Source organism: Melanerpes formicivorus, unplaced genomic scaffold (genome assembly GCF_026170545.1).
Source record: "Melanerpes formicivorus ecotype bairdi unplaced genomic scaffold, bMelFor1.0.p_v2 SCAF_5, whole genome shotgun sequence".
NCBI classification, from domain to species: domain Eukaryota; kingdom Metazoa; phylum Chordata; class Aves; order Piciformes; family Picidae; genus Melanerpes; species Melanerpes formicivorus.
This window is the reverse complement of record NW_027142357.1, coordinates 36676995-36702227: the sequence shown is the minus strand read 5'-3', so window position 1 is coordinate 36702227 and position 25233 is coordinate 36676995. Positions and strand designations below refer to the sequence as shown.

At 47.5% G+C, this 25233-nt stretch overlaps 2 protein-coding genes across 10 annotated transcripts in view; one reads left to right on the top strand and one right to left on the bottom strand.

The window, feature by feature from the left end:
- The window catches only part of TANC1 (tetratricopeptide repeat, ankyrin repeat and coiled-coil containing 1), a 91701-nt gene extending 86403 nt beyond the window's left edge, over nucleotides 1-5298 (top strand). For all 6 annotated transcript variants that reach the window (XM_068139177.1, XM_068139181.1, XM_068139179.1 and 3 more), the window contains 3 exons: nucleotides 1387-1533; nucleotides 2995-3095; nucleotides 3969-5298. In XM_068139177.1, the coding sequence (XP_067995278.1) occupies nucleotides 1387-1533; nucleotides 2995-3095; nucleotides 3969-5298 (1578 nt within the window). The remainder of the gene's footprint in view (nucleotides 1-1386; nucleotides 1534-2994; nucleotides 3096-3968) is intronic.
- WDSUB1 (WD repeat, sterile alpha motif and U-box domain containing 1) lies at nucleotides 1034-24401 on the bottom strand. 4 transcript variants are annotated; one of them, XR_010987424.1, is made up of 12 exons: nucleotides 24191-24401; nucleotides 22647-23068; nucleotides 20261-20445; nucleotides 18512-18604; nucleotides 16433-16526; nucleotides 14405-14438; nucleotides 11677-11717; nucleotides 11485-11591; nucleotides 9591-9770; nucleotides 7707-7847; nucleotides 2768-7029; nucleotides 1034-1783 (listed from the first exon to the last, which is right to left on the bottom strand). XR_010987424.1 is itself a non-coding variant. In XM_068139182.1 (11 exons), the coding sequence occupies exons 2-11, from the start codon at nucleotides 23042-23044 to the stop codon at nucleotides 6872-6874; spliced, it is 1431 nt and encodes a 476-aa protein (XP_067995283.1). In that variant the 5' UTR covers nucleotides 23045-23068; nucleotides 24186-24401; the 3' UTR covers nucleotides 5468-6871. The 4 variants fall into 4 exon arrangements, 2 of the variants coding, with proteins under 2 accessions (XP_067995283.1, XP_067995285.1); XR_010987425.1 differs by having other exon boundaries at nucleotides 3998-7029; XM_068139182.1 differs by lacking the exon at nucleotides 1034-1783 and having other exon boundaries at nucleotides 5468-7029; nucleotides 24186-24401.
- Nucleotides 24402-25233: the final 832 nt, after the last annotated feature.

The following is a 25233-nucleotide window of genomic DNA, read 5'->3' as shown; positions in this document are numbered from 1 at the left end:
CACTTTCTTTCTGTTGAGCAAGTCTCTGTGAACATCTGTACCAGTCAGTTGCTTCTTAAAAGCAACTCCAAGTGTGGGCTGCTGGTTTGAAAGTGCTGTGTTGAATGAAGTGACCTGTAGTCATCTCCTTTTCTTCAGGATAATGCTCTTTTGTGCACTATTTAAACACCTAATGAGAAAAGTGACAGCTCTCTGGATACAGTCTCTTTGCTTGTGGTGCTCTATTGCTCAGGAGGGAGGCTGGAGTTATTGTTGTGTGCTGTGTTGTTTCACCACTGCAACACACTGTTGCATGGCTTCTGTGAGCACCACTCAGTGTCTGTTCTAGCTACAGGACTTGTAATTTGTAGGGGTTTTATGAGGGCCCTCAAATATCTCTGCTACCTTACCTGTGACCTTTGTTCTGTATCAAATGGCTTTGTGTAGAACAGAAGAGAGCCTCCTAAGACTTTGCTGTCAGGTGGACTTGCTTGGAGTCTCCCAAATGTTGTACAAGAGTCTTATAGACTAGACTAGACTAGACTAGACTAGAATAGAATAGAATAGACCAGGTTGGAAGAGACCTTCAAGATCATTGTGTCCAACCTATCATCCAACACCACCTTATCAACTAAAACCATGCAACCAAAACCATGCAACCAAGCACCCTATCAAGTCTCCAATACACTTAGATAACTGACCAGGTGTGTTGAGCCTGAAACATTTTTAGAGCTCTACATGCAAGCAGGTGCCTTCTAAGCAGCCTAAAGGATCACAGATTTTATGCCTCAGAGGCTGTTCTGCCACCCCTGGGAAGCCTCCCCAGCGTCACACCTCTGCAGTGGTGTGCTGAACGTGCCTCTCACTGGTGGTCAGGGAAAAGGTGCCACCATGTCACCAGCACCAGCTCTTTGTCTTCATGTTTCCCTTCAGTTGCTGCTGGGACTCTGAGGCCAGAGAGTGGGGCAAGACTCAGGGCTAAGATGTTTTACTGTTTGTTAGAGGGGGTTAAACTCCCAGTTGGTCTCTGTCTTTAGACTGTTAAGTTTATTAGAGTAATTTAAATGGACTTCCCAGAGCTGTGGTAGGTCATCAGCTTCTTCAGCTTCTCCCAATACGCTCTGATTTTCTTTGCTAGATGTTTGAAACTGATGGTTATTGTGCAGAGTAACATTTATTTGAGCACGCTCAGGGTATGGGGTACATTTTCACCACTTCATGAAGATGAATTAAATAGAAGACATCCCATGTTTATGTAAAGAAATGAACCTTGTAAAATGTCAGTAAAGAACACAGCTCCTTGAAGACACCTCCTGTTGGGAGGTGTCAAATACCAAGGGTGGCTTTTTGCCAGAGTATTGCAACAGTTAGAGTTTGTGACAAGCCTCTTGTTCCCTACGTCTGCAGAAAGGAAAGATGAAGGAAGCAGCCCAGCGCTATCAGTATGCCTTGAGGAAGTTTCCAAGAGAAGGATTTGGAGAAGAAATGAAAGCATTCAATGAGCTGAGAGTTTCCTTGTACCTGAATTTATCCCGATGCCGCCGAAAAACAAACGTAAGCTCCTGCTGCTCGCCGCTCGGGCAGGCCCTTGGGCTGTGGCAGCAAGGCTATACCTGGGACATTTATTGTTGCTGTTGTTGAATCCTTTTCACTGCAGCCTGGATATGGGCTGTGTCCCAACAAATGAGAACAGTTCATAACATAAAACGACGTTGCCATGGGGGATCTGTTACAGCTGTCCTTGTCATGGAATCAGCATGGGTTGGCTTGGAAGGGACTTGAAAGGCCGTCTGGTTCCAAACACCTGCCATGGGTAGGGACACCTCCTGTTAGACCAGGTTGTGCAGAGCCTAGAACTCCCTGAGATGGGGCAGTGTGGTGCAGTTACTGTGCATGCAGTGCAGGTGGTTTGGAATGCTGAGCTGCTGGATGCTTTTGGTACTCCAAAAAGACTAAATGGAAACTGCCACCACTAGCCCTGGTTACTGCCCAGCACAAGCTGCTGCTGCTGCTGTGGCTGTATCACATCTGCTGGGTGTTCTTGGCACCTGCTTTGCTCTGAGGGATTTCTAAGCATGCTACAAAGGCAGCTGAGTGCTTTGCACAGCAGTACTCATCCTTTTCTTCTGTGCTAAAAGTGCTCTCCTGATGCCTTCCTAGACAAGCCTGCCTTTTTCACTTGGGTCGGGTTAGCAAGAAGTGGCTCTGCAAACAGCTCCCCTGTGTGGCTCTCATCACACCCCACTGAAAAATCCTCTCTTTTACACCTGATAATCCTGGAGTGCTCCACCTCATGCCTAAAGCTGTTACTCTGCTCTTGCAGGAGATCTCGGGGTGTGGCTGTCTGCTGTTACTGCTTTCCAGCCTCCTGCATCATCAGGCTCACTTCACTCAGAATCAGGAAGGCCCTGTGCTCTGTGTGGCTGTTATAAAAATTAGCCCTGCTTCTGCCTCATCCTCCCTAGAGCCCTCTGTGCCCCCCTGCAGTCCTGCTTTGTTAAGTGTCTTTAGTTTAACCAGCAAGTTGCCAAACTCTTACTCTGTGTTCTTGTTAAATGAAGACCAAATACTTTGTTTAGTGCAGCTGTTCTCTCAAAATTCCACCTGCCTTACCGAAGCAGGCTCTGGCCTACTCCAACCCATCTCCTGATTCTTCTCATCTTTCTCTACATTCCTAGGTCTTTAGCTGGCCTTTTTTCACAACACAGTCTAAAGTCATTTAGCCTGTTAACCATTCAGCCCCATGTAGCACTTTGACACCTCTGGGTTGACAATAACCACCTCTTACCTACAATGATACTGCTTTTTAGCCACCTTGGAGTCGGTTTCCCTTAGACACGAAAGGCAGGGGTGGCAAAGGCAAGCCTGCTCTCAGTCTTTCAGAAGACATCTGCTCCTGCTGATGACTCCTGCACTGCACAGGTTCTCCACACTTCTGGAGCTGTACCAGAACCAAAGAGCATGCAGCTTGCTTTTGTTGTCAGTGTATAATGGGTGCTTGTGTTGACATTCCAGGACTTTGGTCTGGCTGAAGAGTTTGCTACAAAAGCTTTGGACCTGAAACCCAAGTCGTACGAGGCCTATTACGCTCGAGCACGAGCCAAGAGGAACAGCAGGTACTGTCTGATTCACGCCTGCACAGCTATTTTTACCTCCCTAACACTTTGCAATAACTTCCTCCCTCTCTTTTCCATTAGTCCTCTTTGGAATTTGCAAAGCAAGTTATTTGTCTTGTGCCCCTTCTGTCAGTATTAGGTCTGTGCATCAATGCCAACCAAACCCAAAAAGCAATATTCGCACTCAGGTCATTATTTGGCAGTCCAGAAAGTAACAAATGGCTATGCAGAGAGGCTAGTTGAAGAGTAAGGGTGAATGGCTCTGCTGTTCCACGTGCTCAGCTGAATGCACCCAGCAGAATTATTTACCACCAAGAATAACTGAGTGCTTTTACAGGACAGGGTATGTTGAACTGTGATCAGTTTGAGATAAAAAAAAGGCTGGAGAGGAGGAACCATCTCTTGAAGCTGGAGAAACACCAAAGTGTGTGGCATAGCTGAAGCACAGGAAGAGCTGGAGAAACACCACAGTGTGGTGGCATAGCTGAAGCACAGGGAGAGCTGCCTGTTTGTGTCTTTTCTAAGCAGCACAACAAATGGTGACAAGGCTGAGTTCAGCAAGTCACCTACACTCAGAACAGTGCAGAAGACAAAGCCTCAGTGCCTAGCCTTAGCAGCAGGCTTCTGCTGCTTTCGTGACAGAGCTGTTAAGATGCAAGGGGAATGGTTTAGGGCTGGCTCTGCATTTTCACCCTACAAAAGAATTTCCTGGCTAAGGTCCAGTTCTTACATTGTCACCACCTGCAGCAGCAGGAGACAAATCTGAATATATCTTTGCAAGTGACACAGGTGGATTATCAGTAGCAATGCTGAGGCTCAGGTTTGCCCCAGGTTTTTCATCCAGTCCCTTTTTCTTCCCCCTCCCCTGCACAGAAAGCTGCTTGCTGCTCTTGCTGACTTACGTGAAGCCACACAGCTGTGTCCCAGCAATCAAGAGATAAAACGTCTGCTGGCTCGAGTGGAAGAGGAATGCAAACAGCTCCAGAGAACACAGCAACAGAAGCAGCAGGCTCCACAGCAGCTACAGCAGATTACCAGCTCTGATAACGAGGAAGAGGGCGTGAAGGATAATTTTAATCTTCAGGACAGGGAGGATGAGCTGCCACACCCTGATGAATCTGCCTCCTCTCCACAAAGGCTGCAACAGTCCACAGCTGCCTCCTACAGCAGGACCCTTCAAGAAGCTGTTCAGCAGAAGGCACGAGCTGCATCTCCTCAGAGGAGAACAGGCAGCAAATACCTGAGAGAGCCAGGCTTGGTCATGCAGCCAACGAAGCAAGCACAGATTGTAAAAACTAATCAGCACCTGAGCTCCATCCAGCCTGGGTCCAAAACGGGAAGCAGCCAGGGCAGCACAAAGACACAGGCATCCTGTCAGCATCTTCCCCAGAGTGCCCTGGCAGTCCAGCACGCCAAGGTTCAGCATTTGGACGGGGCACACACATTAACGTCTGGCAGCGTTCCCGCAGGCGCTGGGTCTGAGCCGTACGGCGAGAAGGTGCCACCTGCCCACTGCTCCCATCCCCAGCGTGCCGAGGGGCTCTCTGCTCATCCCTTCACAAGCAAGTCTAAAGCTGCTGACCGGCCAACAGCCCCCACTCAGGCAAGTCTGAGTGAAACCAGGCAGCAAAGCCCTGCAGCCAGTGCTGCCTCGTCTAGCTCCCCAGCCAGCAGCACGATTCTGGCCACCTCCAGCAGCAGCTTATCTTCAGCCAGCAGTTTCTCAGAGAGTATTAAGGGGCTGGGCCCAGATGTTCGACTCAAGGAGAGCCATGTTAGCCAGGGTCAGGGTGCTGCTGCAGAGCACAGACCTCGCAGTACCCCCTTCATGGGCATCATGGACAAGACTGCAAGGTTCCAGCAGCAGAACGCTCAGGCCAGTCGCACTTGGCACCCTCAGGCTTCGGATGGACTATCAACCAATGCTGCTTCTGGGGGTGTTCAGTCCTCCACTTTTGAGCACTTCTCAGTCAGACACTACCAAACTAAAATCTACTCTGCTGGTGCTGCCCCAGGAGACAGCAGCCAGAACGGTGTGCAAGCTAAGGAATGTGAGGAGCTTAAGTGCCAAATACCCACCCACTGCCAAGATGGCAGAGCCCCCAGCCAAGCCCCGCAGCAGCCTCACCTCACCAAGGAGGCCCATCTGAGCCAGGTGACAGCCACAAAACCAAAGCGATCGTTCATTGAGTCAAATGTATAGCTGCTGGCAGGGCTGCAGAGCTGATCTCAGAGCTTCACAGAGCTTTTACTCCTAGAAGGAATCCTGACTTGGCTGGTGCTGTGCGCGGTGGTGCAGGCCATCCCTGTAGGCCAGTGCTTAATGGGATACAACCACTTGCAACTGTTCCTACCACCACAGGACAGTTACAGTAACTGGAAGAGCAAATCTATTGTAGAAAGATGCAATTGGGATCATCAGGCCACCAAACCAGGACATTAAGCAGAGAAATCCTTTCCATCAAGACTTTCCTTTTATGCAGGGCTTTAAGTCTTGGCTTTGGTTACCTTACAGCTCACCACTGACCCAACAGCCATGCCTCTGCAACGCCTAAGTGCTTCCATCCCAAGGCAGCGGTCAGGATGGCACCTGCTGCGCAGGGCTGGGAGCTGTGTGGGGTTTGTAAAGCAGAGAGAGTATTTTATCACTTTCTAGTGGGATCTGACTGGGGTTGCATGATGTACATTTAGGAGGCATCTGTTGTTTGTGTATGAGCGAAAAACCATAAGCAGCCATGTAAATAGAACTATTTTTAGTAACTAGGAGATACCAAGTTAAAAAGGTTTGCATGTGTATGGAAAGGCTGTGACCATATTGGTCACTGCCCCGAAGAACACAACTTTAAGGCATATTAACAATAATCGCACTTTATCTAGGTTACCTAATCACCTTTGGGTGCTATCTTCAAGTGATTTAAGTGTTTGTCCCTGAAAAAGGTACAGAACTGGCTGGCAAGTGTGTTTGTGGGAAACATGAGTGAGCGCGAAAGCTTGGCGAGAAGTGTCTGTGCAGGGTGAAGCTTTGGGGAGGAAGGAAGGTTTTGTGCTGGTGAGACTGCTCTGGAAATCAGCAGCTGTGGGGAGGGATCCCAGGAGCGGTGAGGTTGGTCAGCTCCACGTGGTCACCTTCACCTCTCTGTGTTCCCCTGGACACGGAAAGCAGCTGTGCCCACCTTGACAAACCCTTTTCCTGAGTTTGCATCATTATGCTTCAGCTTATTTATTGTTTACTGGTTCTTTGATATTTTGTACATGTCCTATATTAGTCTTGTCCTGTAGTTCTATTTTTGCACAGCTACTGTATTTTTTTCCATTCAAAATAAAGATTATTAATATAGCTGTGGGAGGAGCGCAGTCACCGCTGGCTACAGGAGAAACTCTCCTCCATCCTCAGTAACAGGGAACAGAGAGACACTCACCCAGGGTTTAACATGAGAAAAAGCAATAGGGATTAGCCACTGGGCTGTTTCTTACCTTCTTCTTGGTCCTAGCAAAATCAAGACTCAAAAACCTCAGAAGCGTAGTGAGGATTTAAAGGAAGCCTTATCTGAAAATGATCTGAACACTCCATTTCCTAAAACAGAAATGCCACAACATTAAGTTACCAATAACGTAGAAGCTGTTCAGTAATTCTCTGAGAGCTTCCAACAGTGAAGGCTTCCTTCCTATCACACATTTACGTGACAGCTGTAGATCAGAACAGGAGCAGCCTTGTTTCTGGCACAGTGGTCTCCGTTAGCTACATCCACCCTCAGTTAACGTCCACAAGTTCCAAGTTATTTCTGCTGAGTCTCCAGCCAGCGGCTGATGGCCATTTTCAGTGTCCTGTTTGGTGTGAGCATGAGGGAGGGGAGAGGAAGATTCGTCATGGGACTCGATCGTCGTTTGTTGGTGATCCAGTTCTCCATCGCTTCCCTCTCATAGGAGTAGCCATCTACAAAGAGACCGTCACAGACCGTGCAGGGGTTAGCTGTTCCAGCCCAAAAGGCATGGGAGGAAGGGCATTGGCATTTCCCAGCAGGAACACTGGGATGGGAGGAAGGGCATCGGCATTTCCCAGCAGGAACACTGGGATGGGAGGAAGGGCATTGGCATTTCCCAGCAGGAAAACAGGGATGGGAGGAAGGGCATCATCATTTCCCAGCAGGAACACTGAGATGGGAGGGAGGGCATCAGCATTTCCCAACAGGAAAACTGGGATGGGAGGAAGGGCACTGGCATTTCCCGGCATGAAAACAGGTATGGGAGGAAGTGCATCGGCATTTCCCAGCAGGAAAACAGGGATGGGAGGAAGGGCATCGGCATTTCCCAGCAGGAACACTGGGATGGGAGGAAGGGCACTGGCATTTCCCAGCAGGAACACTGGGATGGGAGGAAGGGCACTGGCATTTCCCGGCATGCTTGGTCAGTGTTGCTGCTGCTGCTTGCTGTGGCATTCTTCTCCCCACCAGAGAGGTCTTTTGGCAAATGAAGCATGCACCACAGCTCTCTGTTCCTGCAGCAGCTGTTAGAACACTTTCTCTAACTGATAACATATGCCAAATGTTGTGTTCCCACACATCTCTTTACCTTTAAGTAAAACAGTGTTGGCTAAGATTGATTAAGACCTACCTGCTGCAATGACAGGATCCTTCATAAGCTCCCTTGTTATGGGACACAAAAACTCATCAGGGACAGGAGCAGAAACAGCCCTCGTGTCCATCCTCAGCGCTTCAATTTTCTGCAGGACTTTATTGCGCAGGCCCAGAGACTCTGTAGAGTTATTTGTAGGTGAAGTTAATAACACAGCCATGTAAGGCAAAGAGCTTGGCTCTTCCATTAATTAGCAGCTCAGTTACAGGAGAGACAAGCCCTAGGAGGAGAGGCTGAGGGAGCTGGGATTGTTTAGCCTGGAGAAGAGGAGGCTCAGGGGAGACCTTAGTGCTGTCCACAACTACCTGGTGGGGCTTCTCTTCTCCCAGGCAACCATCAACAGAACAGGAGGACACAGTCTCAAACTGCACATGGGGAAGTTTAGGCTCAAGGTGAGCAGAAAGTTCTCCAGAGTTGTTGGCTATTGGAATGGGCTGCCCAGGGAGGTGGTGGAATCGCTGTCCCTGAAGGTGTTCAAAAAGGGACTGGATGTGTCACTTGAAGCCATGGTTTAGTTTGTCATGAGGTGTTGGGTGACAGCTTGGACTTGATGATCTTTGAGGTCTTTTCCAACATTATTGTTTCTATGATTCTATGGCAGAAAGATCTGCAGACACCCACTGCCACCAAAATGAGCAACTCAACTACACCATGTCACACTGTCAGCCCCCCAGCCACCTCACAGCTGTGCCTTTTCCCCACTCCACCACACCACAGGCACAGCTTAACTGCCAGCTGTGCCAGATGGAAAGCAAAAAAGAAAGAAAACTGAAGATGCTGCCCTGCCAGAGGCACCCTGAAAACAGAGCTCAGCAACAAATCTTAGCATGGCTTTTTAATACTAGTCTTAGAAAAATGCCTTTACTGACACAACTTTGAAAGCTTAAAATATTTCAGTTGATGTAAGCATTGCTTGAAATTTAATAGAAGCCATGAAATGGCAAGCTCCAAACCAGAAGGAGCTGGCACAAAACTAACTCCAAGCCACAGAGAGAGGCGTTTCTCTAAATGCCCACCGTGTTACAAACACAGCACTGGCCCAGTGCCTGCCTGCTTGCAGGGCTGAGAAAAGTGATTCCAGAGTAAAAATCTGAATAGCTCTTACATGCCAGGGACTGACTCCCCTTTGTACTAGCTGTTGTGTCCTCCCAGCTGTGCCAAATGGAAGGACACACCACTTCAGCACGCTCCCTTCAACTTCATTTTAGCTGCTGTCACACATGGTCACAGGGAGAGGCATCTCTCCACACAACTTGCCTCCTGTGCAGTATTGCTGTCCTGTGGCCCACAAAGAGACAACTGAAGAATGCCTGAACCTGTGGTTTTTAGTTTTATGTCCTCCTAATCTAAAAATAAATTGCAGGCACAGCTCTTACTCTCCTAGGTTGCCTTGTTTTCCTTCAGACTCTTTAGTTGTATCAGTCAGGGTTGGAAGGGACCACAAGGATCATCTAGTTCCAACCCCCCTGCCATGGGCAGGGACACCCCACACTACATCAGGCTGCCCAGAGCCTCATCCAGCCTGGGCTTAAACACCTCCAGGGATGGGGCCTCAACCACCTCCCTGGACAACCCATTCCAGGGCTTCACCACTCTCATGGGGAAGAACTTCCTCCTCACCTCCAGCCTGAATCTCCCCACCTCCAGCTTCATTCCATTGCCCCTAGTCCTATCACTACCTGATACAAAGGTACAAAAAAGAAAAGAGCATTGAGGATACTGTGACATTAGGGGGCATCAGCCTTGGCAATGAAATAAAAACAGGGAAAAACCATGGATGTCTGAAACTCCTAACTTGCTTTCATTCCTATGTTTCAGAGGTATTCAAAAGATTAAAGGTTCTGTGGATTTCTATAGTCTTACCAATTTTTAACTCATTAGCCAGACTTTCTTTAGTAAGATTCAGGAGCTCCTTGCCATCAATGTTATTCGTTTTGAAAAGCCCAACGAAGTCTGCCAAGTCTTGTGCACAAAGCCAGGCTGAAACATCATCCTCTGACCAGTCCTCGACAGCCACCTTAGATTCATGCTCTGCAGCATTTCCTTTGAAAAGGGAAGATAAAGGACAGTTAAAAACCCTCCATACAACACCCTGCAATGAAACCCCCAGTTCCAACAAACATGTCAGCCTTCTCCCATAGATGTTCTCACTACAACCCATTCCCCAGCACTCCTAACAGCAGCAATGCCTATTGGACATCATGGGTGGGGTCAGGAATTTGGTTTTGTCTTCTACTATGAGTTTTCAAAGTCTGAGGAACTGAATCTTTTCTGTGTCTGAGGAACTGAACCTCTCAGATGCCTACACTTCTGTCAAACTTGACAGGAACAAGTCTCAGCTCCAGACCAGGTTTATTCCTGTGCTTTGGAGTCACCATCCCTGGAGGTGTTAAAAAAGGGATTGGACATGGCACTTGGTGCCATAGTTTAGTAGTCATGAGGTGTTGGGTGACAGGTTGGACTTGATGATCTCTGAGGTCTTTTCCAACCTTATTGATTCTATGAACTGTGATACTGTGAACCTTTGTTCCACATACTTGTAACATTAATTATCTTGGGTTTTACACTTGTAACAACTGGTTAGCTGTACTTCCTGTTGACAATTATGCAAGTATAATTAGCACGTTTTCTTTTTAACTCCTTGCCAATAACACTTGCCCAAGAAGTCTTTCAGTGCTCTGGGAATGTAGCATTCAGGACAGCATTTAAGAGATTGAGAGTGAAAAATGGTGAGTATCAGAAAAGAAGATATAGCAGATCAGTATAATTAAAATACTTCTAGCACACCTTTTCTTTGAAAACCCCAAAGAGAATACCTCTGGAGGACATTCATAAGGTCAAAAGATAAACAGCATGCACATAGCCTGAGGTTACTAACTGCATGTAAGAAAGTGGGGCTTGGAATCATAGAATCAGTAAGGTTGAAAAAGACCTCAGAGATCATAGTATCATAGTATCAGTCAGGGTTGGAAGGGACCACAAGGATCATCTAGTTCCAACCCCCCTGCCATGGGCAGGGACACCGCACACTAGATCAGGCTGCCCAGAGCCTCAGCCAGCCTGGGCTTAAACACCCCCAGGGACGGGGCCTCAATCACCTCCCTGGACAACCCATTCCAGGGTTTCACCACCCTCATGGTGAAGAACTTCCTCCTCACCTCCAGCCTGAATCTCCCCACCTCCAGCTTCATTCATTCCCCCTAGTCCTATCACTACCTGAGATCCTGAGAAGTCCCTCCCCAGCCTTCTTGTAGCCCCCTTCAGATCCTGGAAGGCCACAATTAGGTCACCTCAGAGCCTTCTCTTCTCCAGACTGAACAGCTCCTTCAGTCTGTCCTCACAGGAGAGGTGCTCCAGCCCTCTGCTCATCCTCATGGCCCTTCTCTGGACACCTTCCAGCCCCTCCATATCCCTCTTGTAATAGGGGCTCCAGAACTGGATGCAGTACTCCAGGTGGGGTCTCACCAGAGCTGAGTAGAGGGGGAGGATCACCTCCCTCACCCTGCTGGCCACACTTCTCCTGATGCAGCCCAGGATCTGATTGGCTTTCCGGGCTGCAAGTGCACACTGAGAGCTCCTGTTGAGCTTTTTGTCCACCAGCAGCCCCAAGTCTCTCTCCTCAGGGCTGCTTTCCAGCCAGTCACTGCCCAGCCTGGATTTGTGCCTGGGATTGCCTTGACCCAAGGCCAACCTTCTGCATCTTCAGAAAGTGTCCAACAATGCCATGCTTTAAATGTAAAGAGCAGATCACAGATACCTGCAGAGGCTTGCTTAAGGTCAAACTGCCATATGTTCACAGTTTTATCCATTGAACCTGTGGCAAGTAAGGGACTGCATGGTGCAAAAGCACAAGTGGTAACGTATCTACAAGTAAAAATAAGGGTGTGAACAAGACAAGGATGCCATTTCTTTTATGTATTAAAACACTATAATCATATTGCATTCTTACCTGGTATGCTGAGACAAAGTATGCAGGGTATTACCAGTACTCTGCAAAAGAATATTGGTGATTTAAATTCTTAAAGAATAAAAAGAATGTTCATTTCTTGGTACACTTCCTTTCATGATAAGCAACAACAATTGCTGCTTGGAAGATGACAGAATTGTGTAACTTCAGAGAAGCTTGACAAATGCTGACCAGCAGCACAATCAGGAATGCAACTGGATTTCTGCTGCTTGAAGCCCCCCTCTTCAGCTCACTGGAACACTGCTAGCCTCCAACAAGCAGCCTGCATGGAAGTGTCAGCATAACAATGCAGAAATACCAGCGGAATTCGTTGCACCCATATTGGCTGGTTGCTCATGTGGGTAAGGACTGGCTATGAATCTCAGACTAGAAATGACCAGAAGTGCAGAGGTAACTGAAACTGAAGTAGACTTCATGCTCTAGTTCTTCAGCTGGGCTATCTAATCCCACCTAATATCGTAGTGTCAGTCAGGGTTGGAAGGGACCACAAGGATCATCTAGTTCCAACCCCCCTGCCATGGGCAGGGACACCCCACACTAGATCAGGCTGGCCAGAGCCTCATCCAGCCTGGGCTTAAACACCTCCAGGGACAGGGCCCCAACAATCTCCCTGGACAACCCATTCCAGGCCTTCACCACTCTCATGGTGAAGAACTTCCTCCTCACATCCATCCTGAATCTCCCCACTTCCAGCTTCATTCCATTCCCCCTAGTCCTATCACTACCTGATATCCTGAGCAGTCCTGTGATTCTCCATCTGCCCACTAGATGCTACTAAAACCCAAATTCCTCAATTTCCACACAGCCTTAACTGATGATCTGAAGGACTTTTTTCCTCTTATGAAAGACACTGTTTCTTTGACAGGTACAGACAGATTGGAAGGATGAAGAGCAAAGATACTCTCAATCACCAATTGATTAGTCAGCTGTGGTGCCCTGCTTTAGGCTCTCCTACAAGCCTGGAGAACAGAAGGGTCCAGGGAGACCTTAGAGCAGCCTTCCAATACATGAAGGGGCTACAGGAGGGCTGGGGAGGGACATTTGACAAGGGCTTGGAGTGACAGGATGAGGGACAATGGCTTTGAGCTGGAGGGGTGGAGATTTACAGCAGAGATTAGGATGAAATTGTTTCCAGTGAGGGTGGTGAGACACTGGAACAGGTTGCCCATGGAGGTGGTGAATGTCCCCTCCCTGGAGGTGTTCAAGGCCAGGTTGGATGAGGCTTTGAGCAGCTTGGTCTAGGGGGAGGTGTCTGTGCCCACAGCAGGAGGTTGGAACTCGATGATCTTTGAGGTCCCTTCCAACCCAACCATTCTATGGATTTCTATGAATTTGAGCTTTTACTGTCCTCACTTCTCAAGAAGCTGTAACAGTTATTCTCTCATTCAGTAAAAACCTAAGGACACAAAGCTGACAAACAGTGTTAAGAAACACTTATGCTGTACATTTGTGCATCTTTCAATTTTCTGGGGTTCCAAAGAAATCTACTTCCTTGTCTGAGCTTCAAACTACTGGAATAAATGGGCCAAAATTTGTGAAGGAACCCCAAAATCAGTGATTAAGATTTGTTCATCCTTCAAACTCTTATTTTTAATGCTATACAAGTACTGAAGGCAAATATCACTTACAGGTGAAGAATGCACCAATAGTATGATACAAAATGCTCAGACTATACTTTAAAGACATTTTATTTAACATTAGAAATATATTTACTTCTTTATTATGCTTCTATTTTGTGTGCACTGGATATATAAGTAACTACTCAGCTCTGGTGAGATCCCACCTGGAGTACTGCCTCCAGTTCTGGAGCCCCTATTACAAGAGGGATCTGGAGGGGCTGGAAGGTGTCCAGAGAAGGGCCACGAGGATGAGCAGAGGGCTGGAGCTGCTCTGCTATGAGGACAGACTGAAGGAGTTGGGGCTGTTCAGTCTGGAGAAGAGAAGGCTCTGAGGTGACCTAATTGTGGCCTTCCAGGATCTGAAGGGGGCCTACAGGATGGCTGGGGAGGGACTTCTGAGGATCTCAGGTAGTGATAGGACTAGGGGCAATGGAATGAAGCTGGAGGTGGGGGAGATTCAGGCTGGATGTGAGGAGGAAGTTCTTCACCATGAGAGCGGTGAAACCCTGGAATGGGTTGTCCAGGGAGGTGGTTGAGGCCCCATGCCTGGAGGTGTTTAAGCCCAAGCTGGATGAGGCTCTGGGCAGCCTGATCTAGTGTGGGGTGTCCCTGCCCATGGCAGAGGGGTTGGAACTAGATGATCCTTGTGGTCCCTTCCAACCCTGAATGATGATACTATGATACTATGAACTAAAGAGTTTCTATTACCACCATTCCCAATTTTAGGCCAAAAGCTAGGGCACTTCTTGCCTTGGAAGTTCAGATAGATTTAGGATAACAAAAGAAGTCCTTCTGCTTCACTGTGAAGATAATGTGTGTGTACAGAATTCACTGACTAATGCTCTCCTGTGAAGAGACCAAATAGCAACCCTCTCATGAAATATAATAAATAAATATTGTGGAAGTCTGATCAATTCTCAAGAGGGATTTTTCCTCATACTCCTTCCCCTGCTCCATGTGCACTAAATGTTTAGGGTTTATACAGCTTCTGTTGTTTAGTATGTCTTTCTGTTGATAAGACACCACAGAAGCAGTGCTGATCTTTAAGGACAACCACCCAATTAATTAACCTTGCACTGTTCTGTACTTACAGTTTCATGTACTATCACACACTTGTCCACAGACCTTTAAAAAATAAAACAATCCACATTAAAATTATGCAGAAAAGAACAAACAAACTACTTTTAATTAAGAGGAAGGAAAAACCCAACCTTTCCCACAAACAAAGTAAGAGCAAACAGGTTCCTTAAAGCACTTTATGAAAAGCCCCTCACTCCAAGAAGGACACTGAGGTGCTGCAGTGTGTCTGGAGAACAGGTCTGGAGAGGAGCAGCTGAGGGAGCCAGGGTTGTTCAGCCTGGAGAAGGTGAGGCTGAGGGGAGACCTCATTGCTCTCCACAACTACCTGAAGGGAGGCTGAAGCCAAGTGGGGGCTGGTCTCTTCTCCTTAGTATCAGGTGATAGAATGAGAGGAAGTGGCCTTAGATTGTGCCAGGGGAGGTTTAGGTTGGAGGTTAGGAACAATTTCTTTCCCACCAGAGTGGTCAGGCAGTGGAACAGGCTGCCCAGGTGTTGCAGTTTGAGCTGGGTGCCCCCCTGCAATGTTTACTTCCTGTGTCCATAAGTCCAGCCCAGAGGGGTGGACACAGGAAATTATGTAGTATTTCCTACCACAATCCTTTGCACCACTATAAGATCCAGTGCGGAGTCTAGCACTGCCTCTTTTCTTCCTCCTCCATCAGCCGGTAACTGGGGGAGATGTCTCCTGGCTTTGAGCCTGGCTAGGCCCAAGGCCACGGGGGGATGGGCAGTCTCAGATCTGGCCAGCTGAGACTAGCCTAGCAGTGGGAGGGGGAAGAAGGAGCCCTGGGGGTCTTGGGTGTACCCTCAGGTGGGGATGGGATCTCTCTGGGTCTGTTTTGGGATCTTCCTTTGTCACTGCGCTTTTGGCTTTCTGTAAAAGTTCACTGCTTTCTATTTAAACTTTCCATCACTTTTGCAATCCGTTTGTCTGAGTGTGTGTTGTTGCCAGGGGTGGGAAGGGGGCTGCCTCAACCCAGCACACCAGGGAAATGATGGAGTCATCATCCCTGGAGGTGTTCAAGAAAAGTGTGGGCATGGCACTTTGGGACAGAGTTTAATAGTCATGGTGGTGTTAGGTCAACAGTTGGACTCAATGACCTTAGAGCGCTTTTCCAACCCAAAGAATTCTATGATTCTATCTAAATCCCTTCTACCCATGTCCACCTTAAAACACCATCAGTAATTAACTCCAGCACTGTGTAAAACCCAGTCCTTAAAAACAAAAACTCTGCGATTCCATGAGAATTTCTGACTTGGAGGATCTGCACAGTGCTGATGCAAACTGCCCCCCACTCCCACTGCTACCCAACTCTTTGTGTCTTTGCAAGAAGTTATCTGTAAGGCAGATGGCCAGAATCTAGCTGTCCATGATCTGCTCTCAGCACCTCTATTTACTTCTGAAAGCTTTTCACTTGCAAAGCGAGCCAGAGGAAGCAGTGCAATAAACACACACAACAGAATGCTGCAATGCAATCAATACATAGCTCACAAAACACAGGCTGCACAGCACACTTATTTACCATGACAGCAGTTTTTCCTCAAAGACTTTATGAGGCAGACATTTCACTTACAACAATGTAAGTGAAAACAAGAATCCATTTATCTAATGGAAAACAACTCTAGATCACAAACAATCCATAATGATCTTCAAACACTGAAAAAGACTCCTTTAAAAACAATACAGAGTAAAATGTCAGAGCAAGCTGATGTCTCCTGGGGCTGCTATGGATGGAAGTTTATTTGCTGGCTATTGTAGTCTTTTCATTCTCCTTTGGAAGGCATCAGTTTTTGTGGGTCCACTTAAGTTGACACTGAGAGACCACACCAAAAGCTGTGCGACATCCTGGATGCCAAACCCCGTCACCCACAAGACACAAAACCAACTGGAAAGACACTTCAATAGTTCTGGAGGTCACAGAATCATTCCTTAATTATTGTTGTTATATTCTGAAACCTCCAACTCTTTTTCAACTTGCTGTTTTACAGCACTGAACCTGGGCAGCACGAAATTTAAACACTTCAAAGGTACTGCTTACCCTGAAACTAGTAGCTGCCCATCATGAGAAAATGCACAAGCCAGAACTGGGGCAGAATGTCCATTCAGTGTGCATTTATGTTTCAATTCAGCACCTAAAAATAATAACAGCAATAAAAAGAAATTAGATATGGATATATTTGACAAGGTGTAACACAGCTGCTTTTCACAGGATCACAGTATAACTAAGGTTGGAAAGGACCTCGAGGATCATCGAGTCCAACCTATCAACACAGACCCCATGACTGGACCATGGCACCAAGTGCCACGTCCAATCTCCTCTTGAACGCCTCCAGGGACGGTGACTCCACCACCTCCCTGGGCAGCACATTCCAATGACAAATGACTCTCTCAGTGAAGAACTTCCTCCTCACCTCGAGTCTAAACCTCCCCTGGCGCAGCTTGAGACTGTGTCCCCTTGTTCTGGTGCTGGTTGCCTGGGAGAAGAGGCCAACCCCTTCCTGGCTACAACCACCTTTCAGGTAGTTGTAGAGGGCAATGAGGTCACCCCTGAGCCTCCTCTTCTCCAGGCTAAACAATCCCAGCTCCCTCAGCCCCTCCTCAGAGGGCTTGTGTTCAAGGCCTCTCCCCAGCCTTGTTGCCCTTCTCTGGACACGCTCAAGTGTTTTGATGTCCTTCTTAAACTGAGGGGCCCAGAACTGGACACAGGGCTCAAGGTGTGGCCTAACCAATGCAGAGTACAGGGGCACAATGACCTCCCTGCTCTGCTGGCCACACTATTCCTAATGCAGGCCAGGATGCCATTGGCCCTCCTGGCCACCTGGGCACACTGCCGGTTCGTATTCAGGTGGCTGTCGATCAGCACCCCCAGGTCCCTCTCTGTTTGGCAGCTCTCAGCCACTCTGACCCCAGCCTGTAGCTCTGCATGGGATTGCTGTAGCCGAAGTGCAGCACTCGGCACTTGGACTTGGTGAATGCCATCCCATTGGACTCTGCCCATCTGTCCAGTTGATCGAGGTCCCTCTGCAGAGCCTTTCTACCCTCTAACTGACTAACATCTGCTCCTAACTTGGTGTCATCTGCAAACTTGCTGATGACTGACTCGACCCCCTCATCCAGATCATCAATGAAGATGTTAAAGAGCACAGGGCCCAGCACTGATCCTTGGGGCACACCACTAGTGACTGGCCGCCAGCTGGCTGTGGCACCATTCACCACCACTCTCTGGGCTCAGCCCTCCAGCCAGTTCCTAACCCAGCACAAAGTGGAGTGGTCCAAGCCATGAGCTGACAGCTTAGCCAGCAGTTTGCTGTGGGGGAAGCATAAAGGTGCACTCAAGATCTGGACTCGATGTCCTCAAAGGTCTCTTCCAACCTGGTTAATTCTATTCTATTCTATTCTACTCTACTCTGTGACATGCTTTCTACAAAAAAAGTGGATAAAAGACCACAAGACAATTTTAACACCTTTGCCTTCCTCACTTTGTAACCTTAGCATGCCTAGGAGTATTGTAGATAATTAAATGTGCACCTGTACAGGCAATAGTCATTCTTCAGACTTCCATATAAAAGTGATCAGAAAGAAAAACATGCCCTCTGAAGATGGCTTTGGCCACCTGGCCTGTCTCTGCATAGCAGTTGCACATCTATACTGCAGTTCTAGCAGGAGGAAACACTTTCCATGTCTCCAACTCTTGCTGAAGGGCCATGGTGTAGTGCTGAAAGATGAAAGGAAACCCCTCCCTGATAGGTTTCAATCTATCAACCTGCTCAAATGGTTGCAATAGAGTTGTTACTGGTTACAAAAAGATAAGAATGCTAATTCAACCCAAATGTCTATCGTAAGTTTGAGGGAGTCAGGGAAATTATTGGGTTTTTTTCAGTCTTTTCTTTGACAATTGATCAATTTTACAATAGATCACTAAATGGAACCTACAGGGCCCATTGTCACAAAGTGCTGCATGCCTGAACAACTGAAAGAAAACTTTCAACCTCTAGTTAGTTTGGCTGTGAATCCATGACAGCAGTATAAATTTGATCTTAGATGTTAAGTCACTAAAAGCTTAAAATACAGGAAGCAAAACACAAATAAAACAAAAAACCACCAACATTATACACACCTGAGGAATCTGCACACAAAATAAGCCAGAGTTTGATGTGATTATCTTGACCACAAGAAGCCATCTGGAAGTATCTCAATGTATGTTCACCATCTGATAAAATTCAAATGTGTTACTATGACTCAGAAGCACTGAGAGTAGCAGCATATCAGTGAAGTAGAGCAGCATTTGGCAAATTTCCTTCATCTCAGAAGTTCTATAACCATTTACAAGTGAGAAATAGGGATCACTGTTACACTGCTTCCTAGAGCAGGCAGATAAAGAACCAGAACTGGGCTCATATTTTAAGTTTTCTTGGTGGTACATGTTTGCTTCCTGTACCTACTGAGTATAGCACTAGAACCTTGTAATGTAAATGATGTGGTTACATCCATTTCTTCTGCAGTTAACTAGTTCTCAAACTCATCCACATATGCATGCACAACACCTGAGAGTATCTGACAGCCCATTACCTTTTTTGTCCCCTGTTTTTGTTCTTTTTTCAAGTCCTGTACCAAATTATTTCTGCTCTTCTACTCCACAGAGCCTGACCAGCCTGACCTGAGTCTCCACAACAATCCCTCAGTGGCATTACCTCTGCCAGCACCAAGTCTAAGAATCCCTACAAGAATCACCAGGACTGAGGCTGGAAATCAGAGAATTCTAACACAAACAAGAAGTATCTCACAAAATAACTGCAGAGATTTTATCTCCACTTTTCCACCACAGAAAGTGTACTTTAATTTCATGTGGCTATTGCAACAAAATCCTAGCGCACACGGACCTGCCCACAGTAGCCACCGGAGCTGCAGGACTGTGGCAGACCTCAGGACACACCTGAAATCTGTTGGACATGAAAGCACCAAAGTGCATCAGCACTGCCAGGATTCCCCAGTCAGGTTTAGATCTCCAGGACAGAAAGGAGCAGCAAGTCTTAGCTATTCTGTTGCAACGTTTCTTGGTAAGTAAGAACGAACTTGTGACTTGGGAACTGGGTGAGGATAGTAACAATGAACACTGACTTTGAGACTGTTTTACAAGCTACCAACTTGTTAATGGGCTATTTACAGTGTTGTACAGGCAGAACTCCTTGAGCTAACTTAGAGAAGGAGTATCCTGTCTTCCAATAGGGTCACTAGAAAATTTTAGCAAGATCTGCCAACTTTTTGTTAGTAGGGCTAGGTAATTTCACTGAAGTTTACTTATTCAGGAGGAGGGAGCAGTGCTGAAACTGTGCAGCACCACAGCTTTTAGAGGAACACATGAGATCCTGAGCTCGCTGCTCCCCCAGATTCCTCCAACTGAGAAAGTGAGGCACAGGAAAACAGTCTATCTATTCACATCCCACAGCCTGTTAGCTTTGCAGCTCTCTGCACTGCTTTAATCCAGTTCTGCTCCTTGGGGAACCCAAGTATGAAAGAGGAAATAGTACCCAAAGCACTGCATCTTCCAACACCCTTGTCAGCCTTGGCCTAGGCTTCACTGTTTACAGCCACTGCCCAAATATTTTCCAAAGCATGGTAGGATAATTGGCTACTGAAAGCTATTATAAGCATGCTAATCACCTTGTTTGTTGACCCAGATTCCTTGTCATCAACCTGACAACAACTTTTAGACAGGACTATTCAGAACATTCTAAAACATCAGCTCTTCCCAGTATCATTTGTACCACAACACTGATGGCAAAGAGTATAAAAACAGAAGATAGAGAGAAATAAAGCAACTCTATTTTTCCTATGTTCCTTGCCTGGCAAATGGAAGTGAACTAACCAGAAACTGGCTGTGAGGAAATATCACAGCAGGTAACACCAAGATCATGTGCTTTTTCATTACACAGGCATCGCATTTTGTCGTCCCAAATGGTCAAATCACCACACGATGATCCTGTGACAAAGAAGTTTCCACTAGGAGCAAAGGCACAGGCCACCAAGGAACCATCTTTAACATTCCCAGATCTGAAAGGCAAAGAGTACACAGGACATGAATTTAGAGTGAGCAATGCTCTGAATAAGTGATCTCTAAAATTCAGTGTGATACAACAACCCAAGCTGTTCTGTTATGCACTTTGGAACTTGGTAACAGAAGGGAGAGAAACTCACACCCACTGTGGACAGAGAGGCAAAGCAAGTACAGTACAGCTGCAAGCACCAGGATCTGCTCTTCGACTGCAGGAGGGAAAACGTGAGATGGCTTCCCAAGGCAAAAAGTTTAACTAGGTGATAAAATAATTTTCAAACTAAAGACAATCTGCATGGACTTACCATCTGACAGACACAATGCACTGTCAAGTTTCTATGGCAGGACACATTTTAGAAGTCAAATACAAATACAGAGCTATCATAACACGGAGCAACAACGTTGGTGAGGGGCTTGGAACACAAGCCCTATGAGGAGAGGCTGAGGGAGCTGGGGTTGCTTAGCCTGGAGGAGACTCAGGAGTGACCTTATTGCTCTCTACAACTACCTTAAGAGGGGCTGTAGACAGGCAGAGGTTGGTCTCTTCTCCCAGGCAACCAGTACCAGAACAGGAGGACACAGTCTCAGGCTGTGCCAGGGGAGGTTTAGGCTGGAGGTTAGGAGGAAGTTTTACACAGAGAGAGTGATTGCCCATTGGAATGGACTGCCTGAGGAGGTGGTGGAGTCGCCATCACTGGAGGTGTTCAGAAGGAGACTTGATGGGGTGCTTGGTGCCATGGGTTAGTTGATTAGGTGGTGTTGGATGATAGGTTGGACACGATGATCTTGAAGGTCTCTTCCAACCTGGTCTGTTCTGGTCTATTCTATTCTATTCTATCCTATTCTATTCTATTCTACACATGCACAAACAGTGAAAACAGACCCTCAAAACAGTTTTTAAAGGCAAAACAGAACACCTCCTAAGCCATATGATAAGCTGTAGCCAAGAAGAATATTTCATGATTTATGACACAGGGCTAGTTTTGGACTACTCCTACACAAAAGGAAGCATCATGAAAAAACATTGCTGCTTTTTGACCAAGTCAGTCAAAGTGCATTGTAAAACTCATCTTAAAGGGAAATTCCTAGCAGATATGGAAGTGTGCTCAAGCCTTGGGAAGGAAGTGAGATCAAGCTAACATCCTTTAGGTTATCTGAATACTCCTTCTAATGGATGTTAGATCCAGCCCAGCATGCACAGTAGAATCTTTAAGTGCTGCCATAAGCAAGTCACACAGCCAGACAGGCCAATCTTATTTACTCTGTCACTGCATTGTGTAGAACAGCTGCTCATTCTCTTCTGCTGATAAAACTTTTATTTACTGCCAGAGGTGTCAAACTTAATGCCACAGAAGACAATTTCAATAAACTTTGCTGAGAATCTCTGCAACAGACCCAGGACCCTTCACCGCTGAAAACGCATTACGCTGCCTGCTGGGTTTATATGCACCACCCTTTTTCCTTAGTGCAGCCTTTAAAACTTGCCTTCTTTCACACAAAAAGCTGCAGGTTCTGCTCTGAATACCTAACAGTAAAATAAATAGACACATTCAGTACAGGCAATGAAGACTCTCAGGGCCCGGTACTGGTATGATAACTACTGAAGGGAAACAGAGAACACAAGAGACACACATGCCCCCAAGAGACACACATCCCACGGGGAAACACACAGCCCAACTTGGTTTGATGTTGCTCACACCCACCACAGGGATCATGTAAATTGCCATCTTACTTCACAATTTGAACAGTCAATTACCACAGCTGAGCTGATAAAGAGTAGCTGCTTATCTTTGTTGTAAAATACCATCCATGTCAAGTGTGCTAAAAGGTGTCCTCTTTCCTCAGCATCAACACAACCAGCTGTTGTACAAGAAACTGAGGACCACAGGTGGTTAACTTAGATCTTCTGATATAATTTTGAAGCACTTTGATAATTTCTAAGTAGTATTCTGATAGAGATTTTCAAGCACTTTGATAATTTCTGAGTAGTATTCTGATACAGATTTTAAGCCCTTTGACAATTTCTAAGTAACACTGATCTGAGCTTTAAGAAAACAGAACAGGTGCATTTTGCTACCTGCAATTACAAATGTGAACAATGACAACATTATTATTATTATTAATGATAATAATCTGAAAATAGATACACACAAAATAGATACATTGTGAACAAGGCTGTCAAAAAGTTTTTGGCACTCACCTGTACAGCTTCAATGTCTGCATGTTCCAAAGGACTACACTGCCATCCGCTGCCCCTGACACCAGACAAGTGGAGTCAGGAGAAAATCGGCAAACTCTAACGGGACTGCTGCTGGGCTGCTCCAGCACTGCCAGCATCTGGCCATTGCCAGCGTCCCACACCACACTCGTGCCATCTGTGGAACACGAAGCTAAAAAGTGCCCTGATGGAGAGAAGCAGCAGCAGTGGACAGCGTATGTATGGCCTTTTAAAGGCGAGTAAGGAAGCTGGGTGAAGTCCTTTAAGGAATAAACGCGAACTGTTTTGTCCAGGGAGCAAGTAGCCAAGCATGATGATGAGAAGGCACAGTAGTTGACATCGTCACTGTGATCTGCTAAAGTGTGAATTAAGGTCACCATTTTGCCTACTTTTAACAAAAGGATCTGAAAAAGACGCAACAGTTAGACTTAACTATGTCATAAATACCTTAACAAGACACATTCTCCAGGCAAAAAACAAACAAACAAACAAACAATAAATTCACTTTCAGAGGCAGATTTTTCACCACAGTTGTAGCTTTGACTTAAACCAGAGATCAATCACAGCAATGAGGTAAGAGGTTTATGGCTTGATAGTTGGTATTAACATACCTAAACTTTAAATGTCAGCTTGCAGTTCTATAGTAGAACATGCAAGATTACATCGTAGCTGCTTGGTCTTAGAGCAGCAGCAAAACAAATTATTCTAGCTATTTAATTTATGCTCAGCTGACGTTCACACTTGTTACAATATCCAAAGGGGCACTGTGGAAGACAGTCAAAGCATTAACTAAGGTTGTCCCAGGAATACAAAAGGATAGAATGGTTTGAGTTCAAGGGACCTGTCAGAGACATTCTCTTCTAGACCCTCTGCCATGGGTACAAACACCTTCCACTAGATGAGACTGCTCAAAGCCCCATCCAGCCTGGCCTTCAACACTTCCACAGAGGGGGTGTTCACATCTCAGTTCCAGTGTCTCACTACTTTCATAGTACAGAAGTTTTTCCACCCACCCAATCTAAATCTACACACGCTTTGAAACTGTCCTGTCCTGTCCCTGCGAGGCCCTGGTAAAATGTTTCTCTCCCCCCTTTTTTATTCTTCCCTTTCAAGCACTGAGAAGCCAGCAGAAGGCCTCCCCAGAGCCCTCAGGCTGAGGGACCTGTCCTCCCGGCAGGGGGTCCCTGCCCTCAGAGTGCTTCTGTGGCCTCCCCAGGACCACCCCAACAGGTCCCTGTCTCTCCTGTGCTGGAGCCCCCAGAGCACTGCGGGTGGGCTCCAGCTCCATTCTGAACGGTAACTTCAGGGCTAACAGGACACCACAGAGAGGTTTAGGTAAGCAGAGCGTTCTTTGGAACCACATTGCTTTCTCCAGCAGTTACAGTTTTCTCCTAACCTGCTAGCAGCTGCTCACAGAAATTAGAGCAGTTCTAGGCACTGCTGAGAATCCCTTTCCTACCACCGCCTACAGTCTGTCACCGCCTGAGGCTGACATCAAAGGGCTCCAAGGATGGCCGGTACCTCACCCTGCTCTCCAATGGCGGCTTCAGGTAAACGCCCGTCAGGACCGCGGGGCGGGAGGCACCGCAGCGCTTCCGCAAGGGCGGCGGCGGCAGAGACCGGCGGACCGCAGGGACTCCAGCTCGCCGCCTCTAGAACCGCCGCTCTCGGCCACGGCAGCGACACGTAGCCGCCTACGGACGGCCACAGATGCCACCCGCCCCGACGTGAGGACACAGCCCCTGCCGGGTCCCGCTGCGGAGCGCCCCTCCTGCGTTCCACCTCCCGGCCGCTGCGCAGGCGCGAGTCTCCTAGCAGCCTCCCCCCGCTCCTCGGCGTGGAGCAGGCCGGGCCGGCTGCCCCTGCTGTGGGCCGCGCCACGGCGCGCCGGGCCGAAGGGGGTGGCGGTGTTGCTCCGTTCACCGACTCCTCGCTGCCTCGTGTGCCGCACCAAGTCAGCGCGAGAATGGGTGCTGATTTTACCCTCACTGTGCACGCAGTTCTTGCCCGAAACCCTTGAGATGCGGTGGTCTGGATCCGTTAACACCCGCAGGCATGGCACCTGCTCCAGTGCGTTGGCCCCGTCGTTGGGAGGCAGGCCGAAGGCGGTTCCGCTGCCTCTCCGAGGGCAACGCTGCAGGAAGAGAGCTCGGAGCAGAGGTGGTTGGGCATGGATGCTGATGTGTCTTCAGAACTGGTGAACTCTGGATCGTGCCAGTCACGACAGAGCCAGAAGCTTCCAGACGAGGCATTTCTGAGAGCAACGGCTGTCTCTCCCAAGGCTGCAGGACTGCTTTCTCAGCTGATGGAACAAGATCCTTTCTGCCTTTCCCGGCAATTTGCAGGCTGCCACCACCACGGCCCCCTGCAGAAGCTTAGGACGGGGCCTCCTACCCTGTGCTCCAGCCAGTGAAAGATTTGTGACCGAATGTGTGAAGTTACCTGCGAAGAGCAGCTTCACTGAAGGCGTTTCAAACAAATACAACTCCCTCAGCCCCATCCTCTGTCAGGAAATTTACATCATTGCCATTTTCACACCCAGATACATACACAGAAATTCACGCAGAAT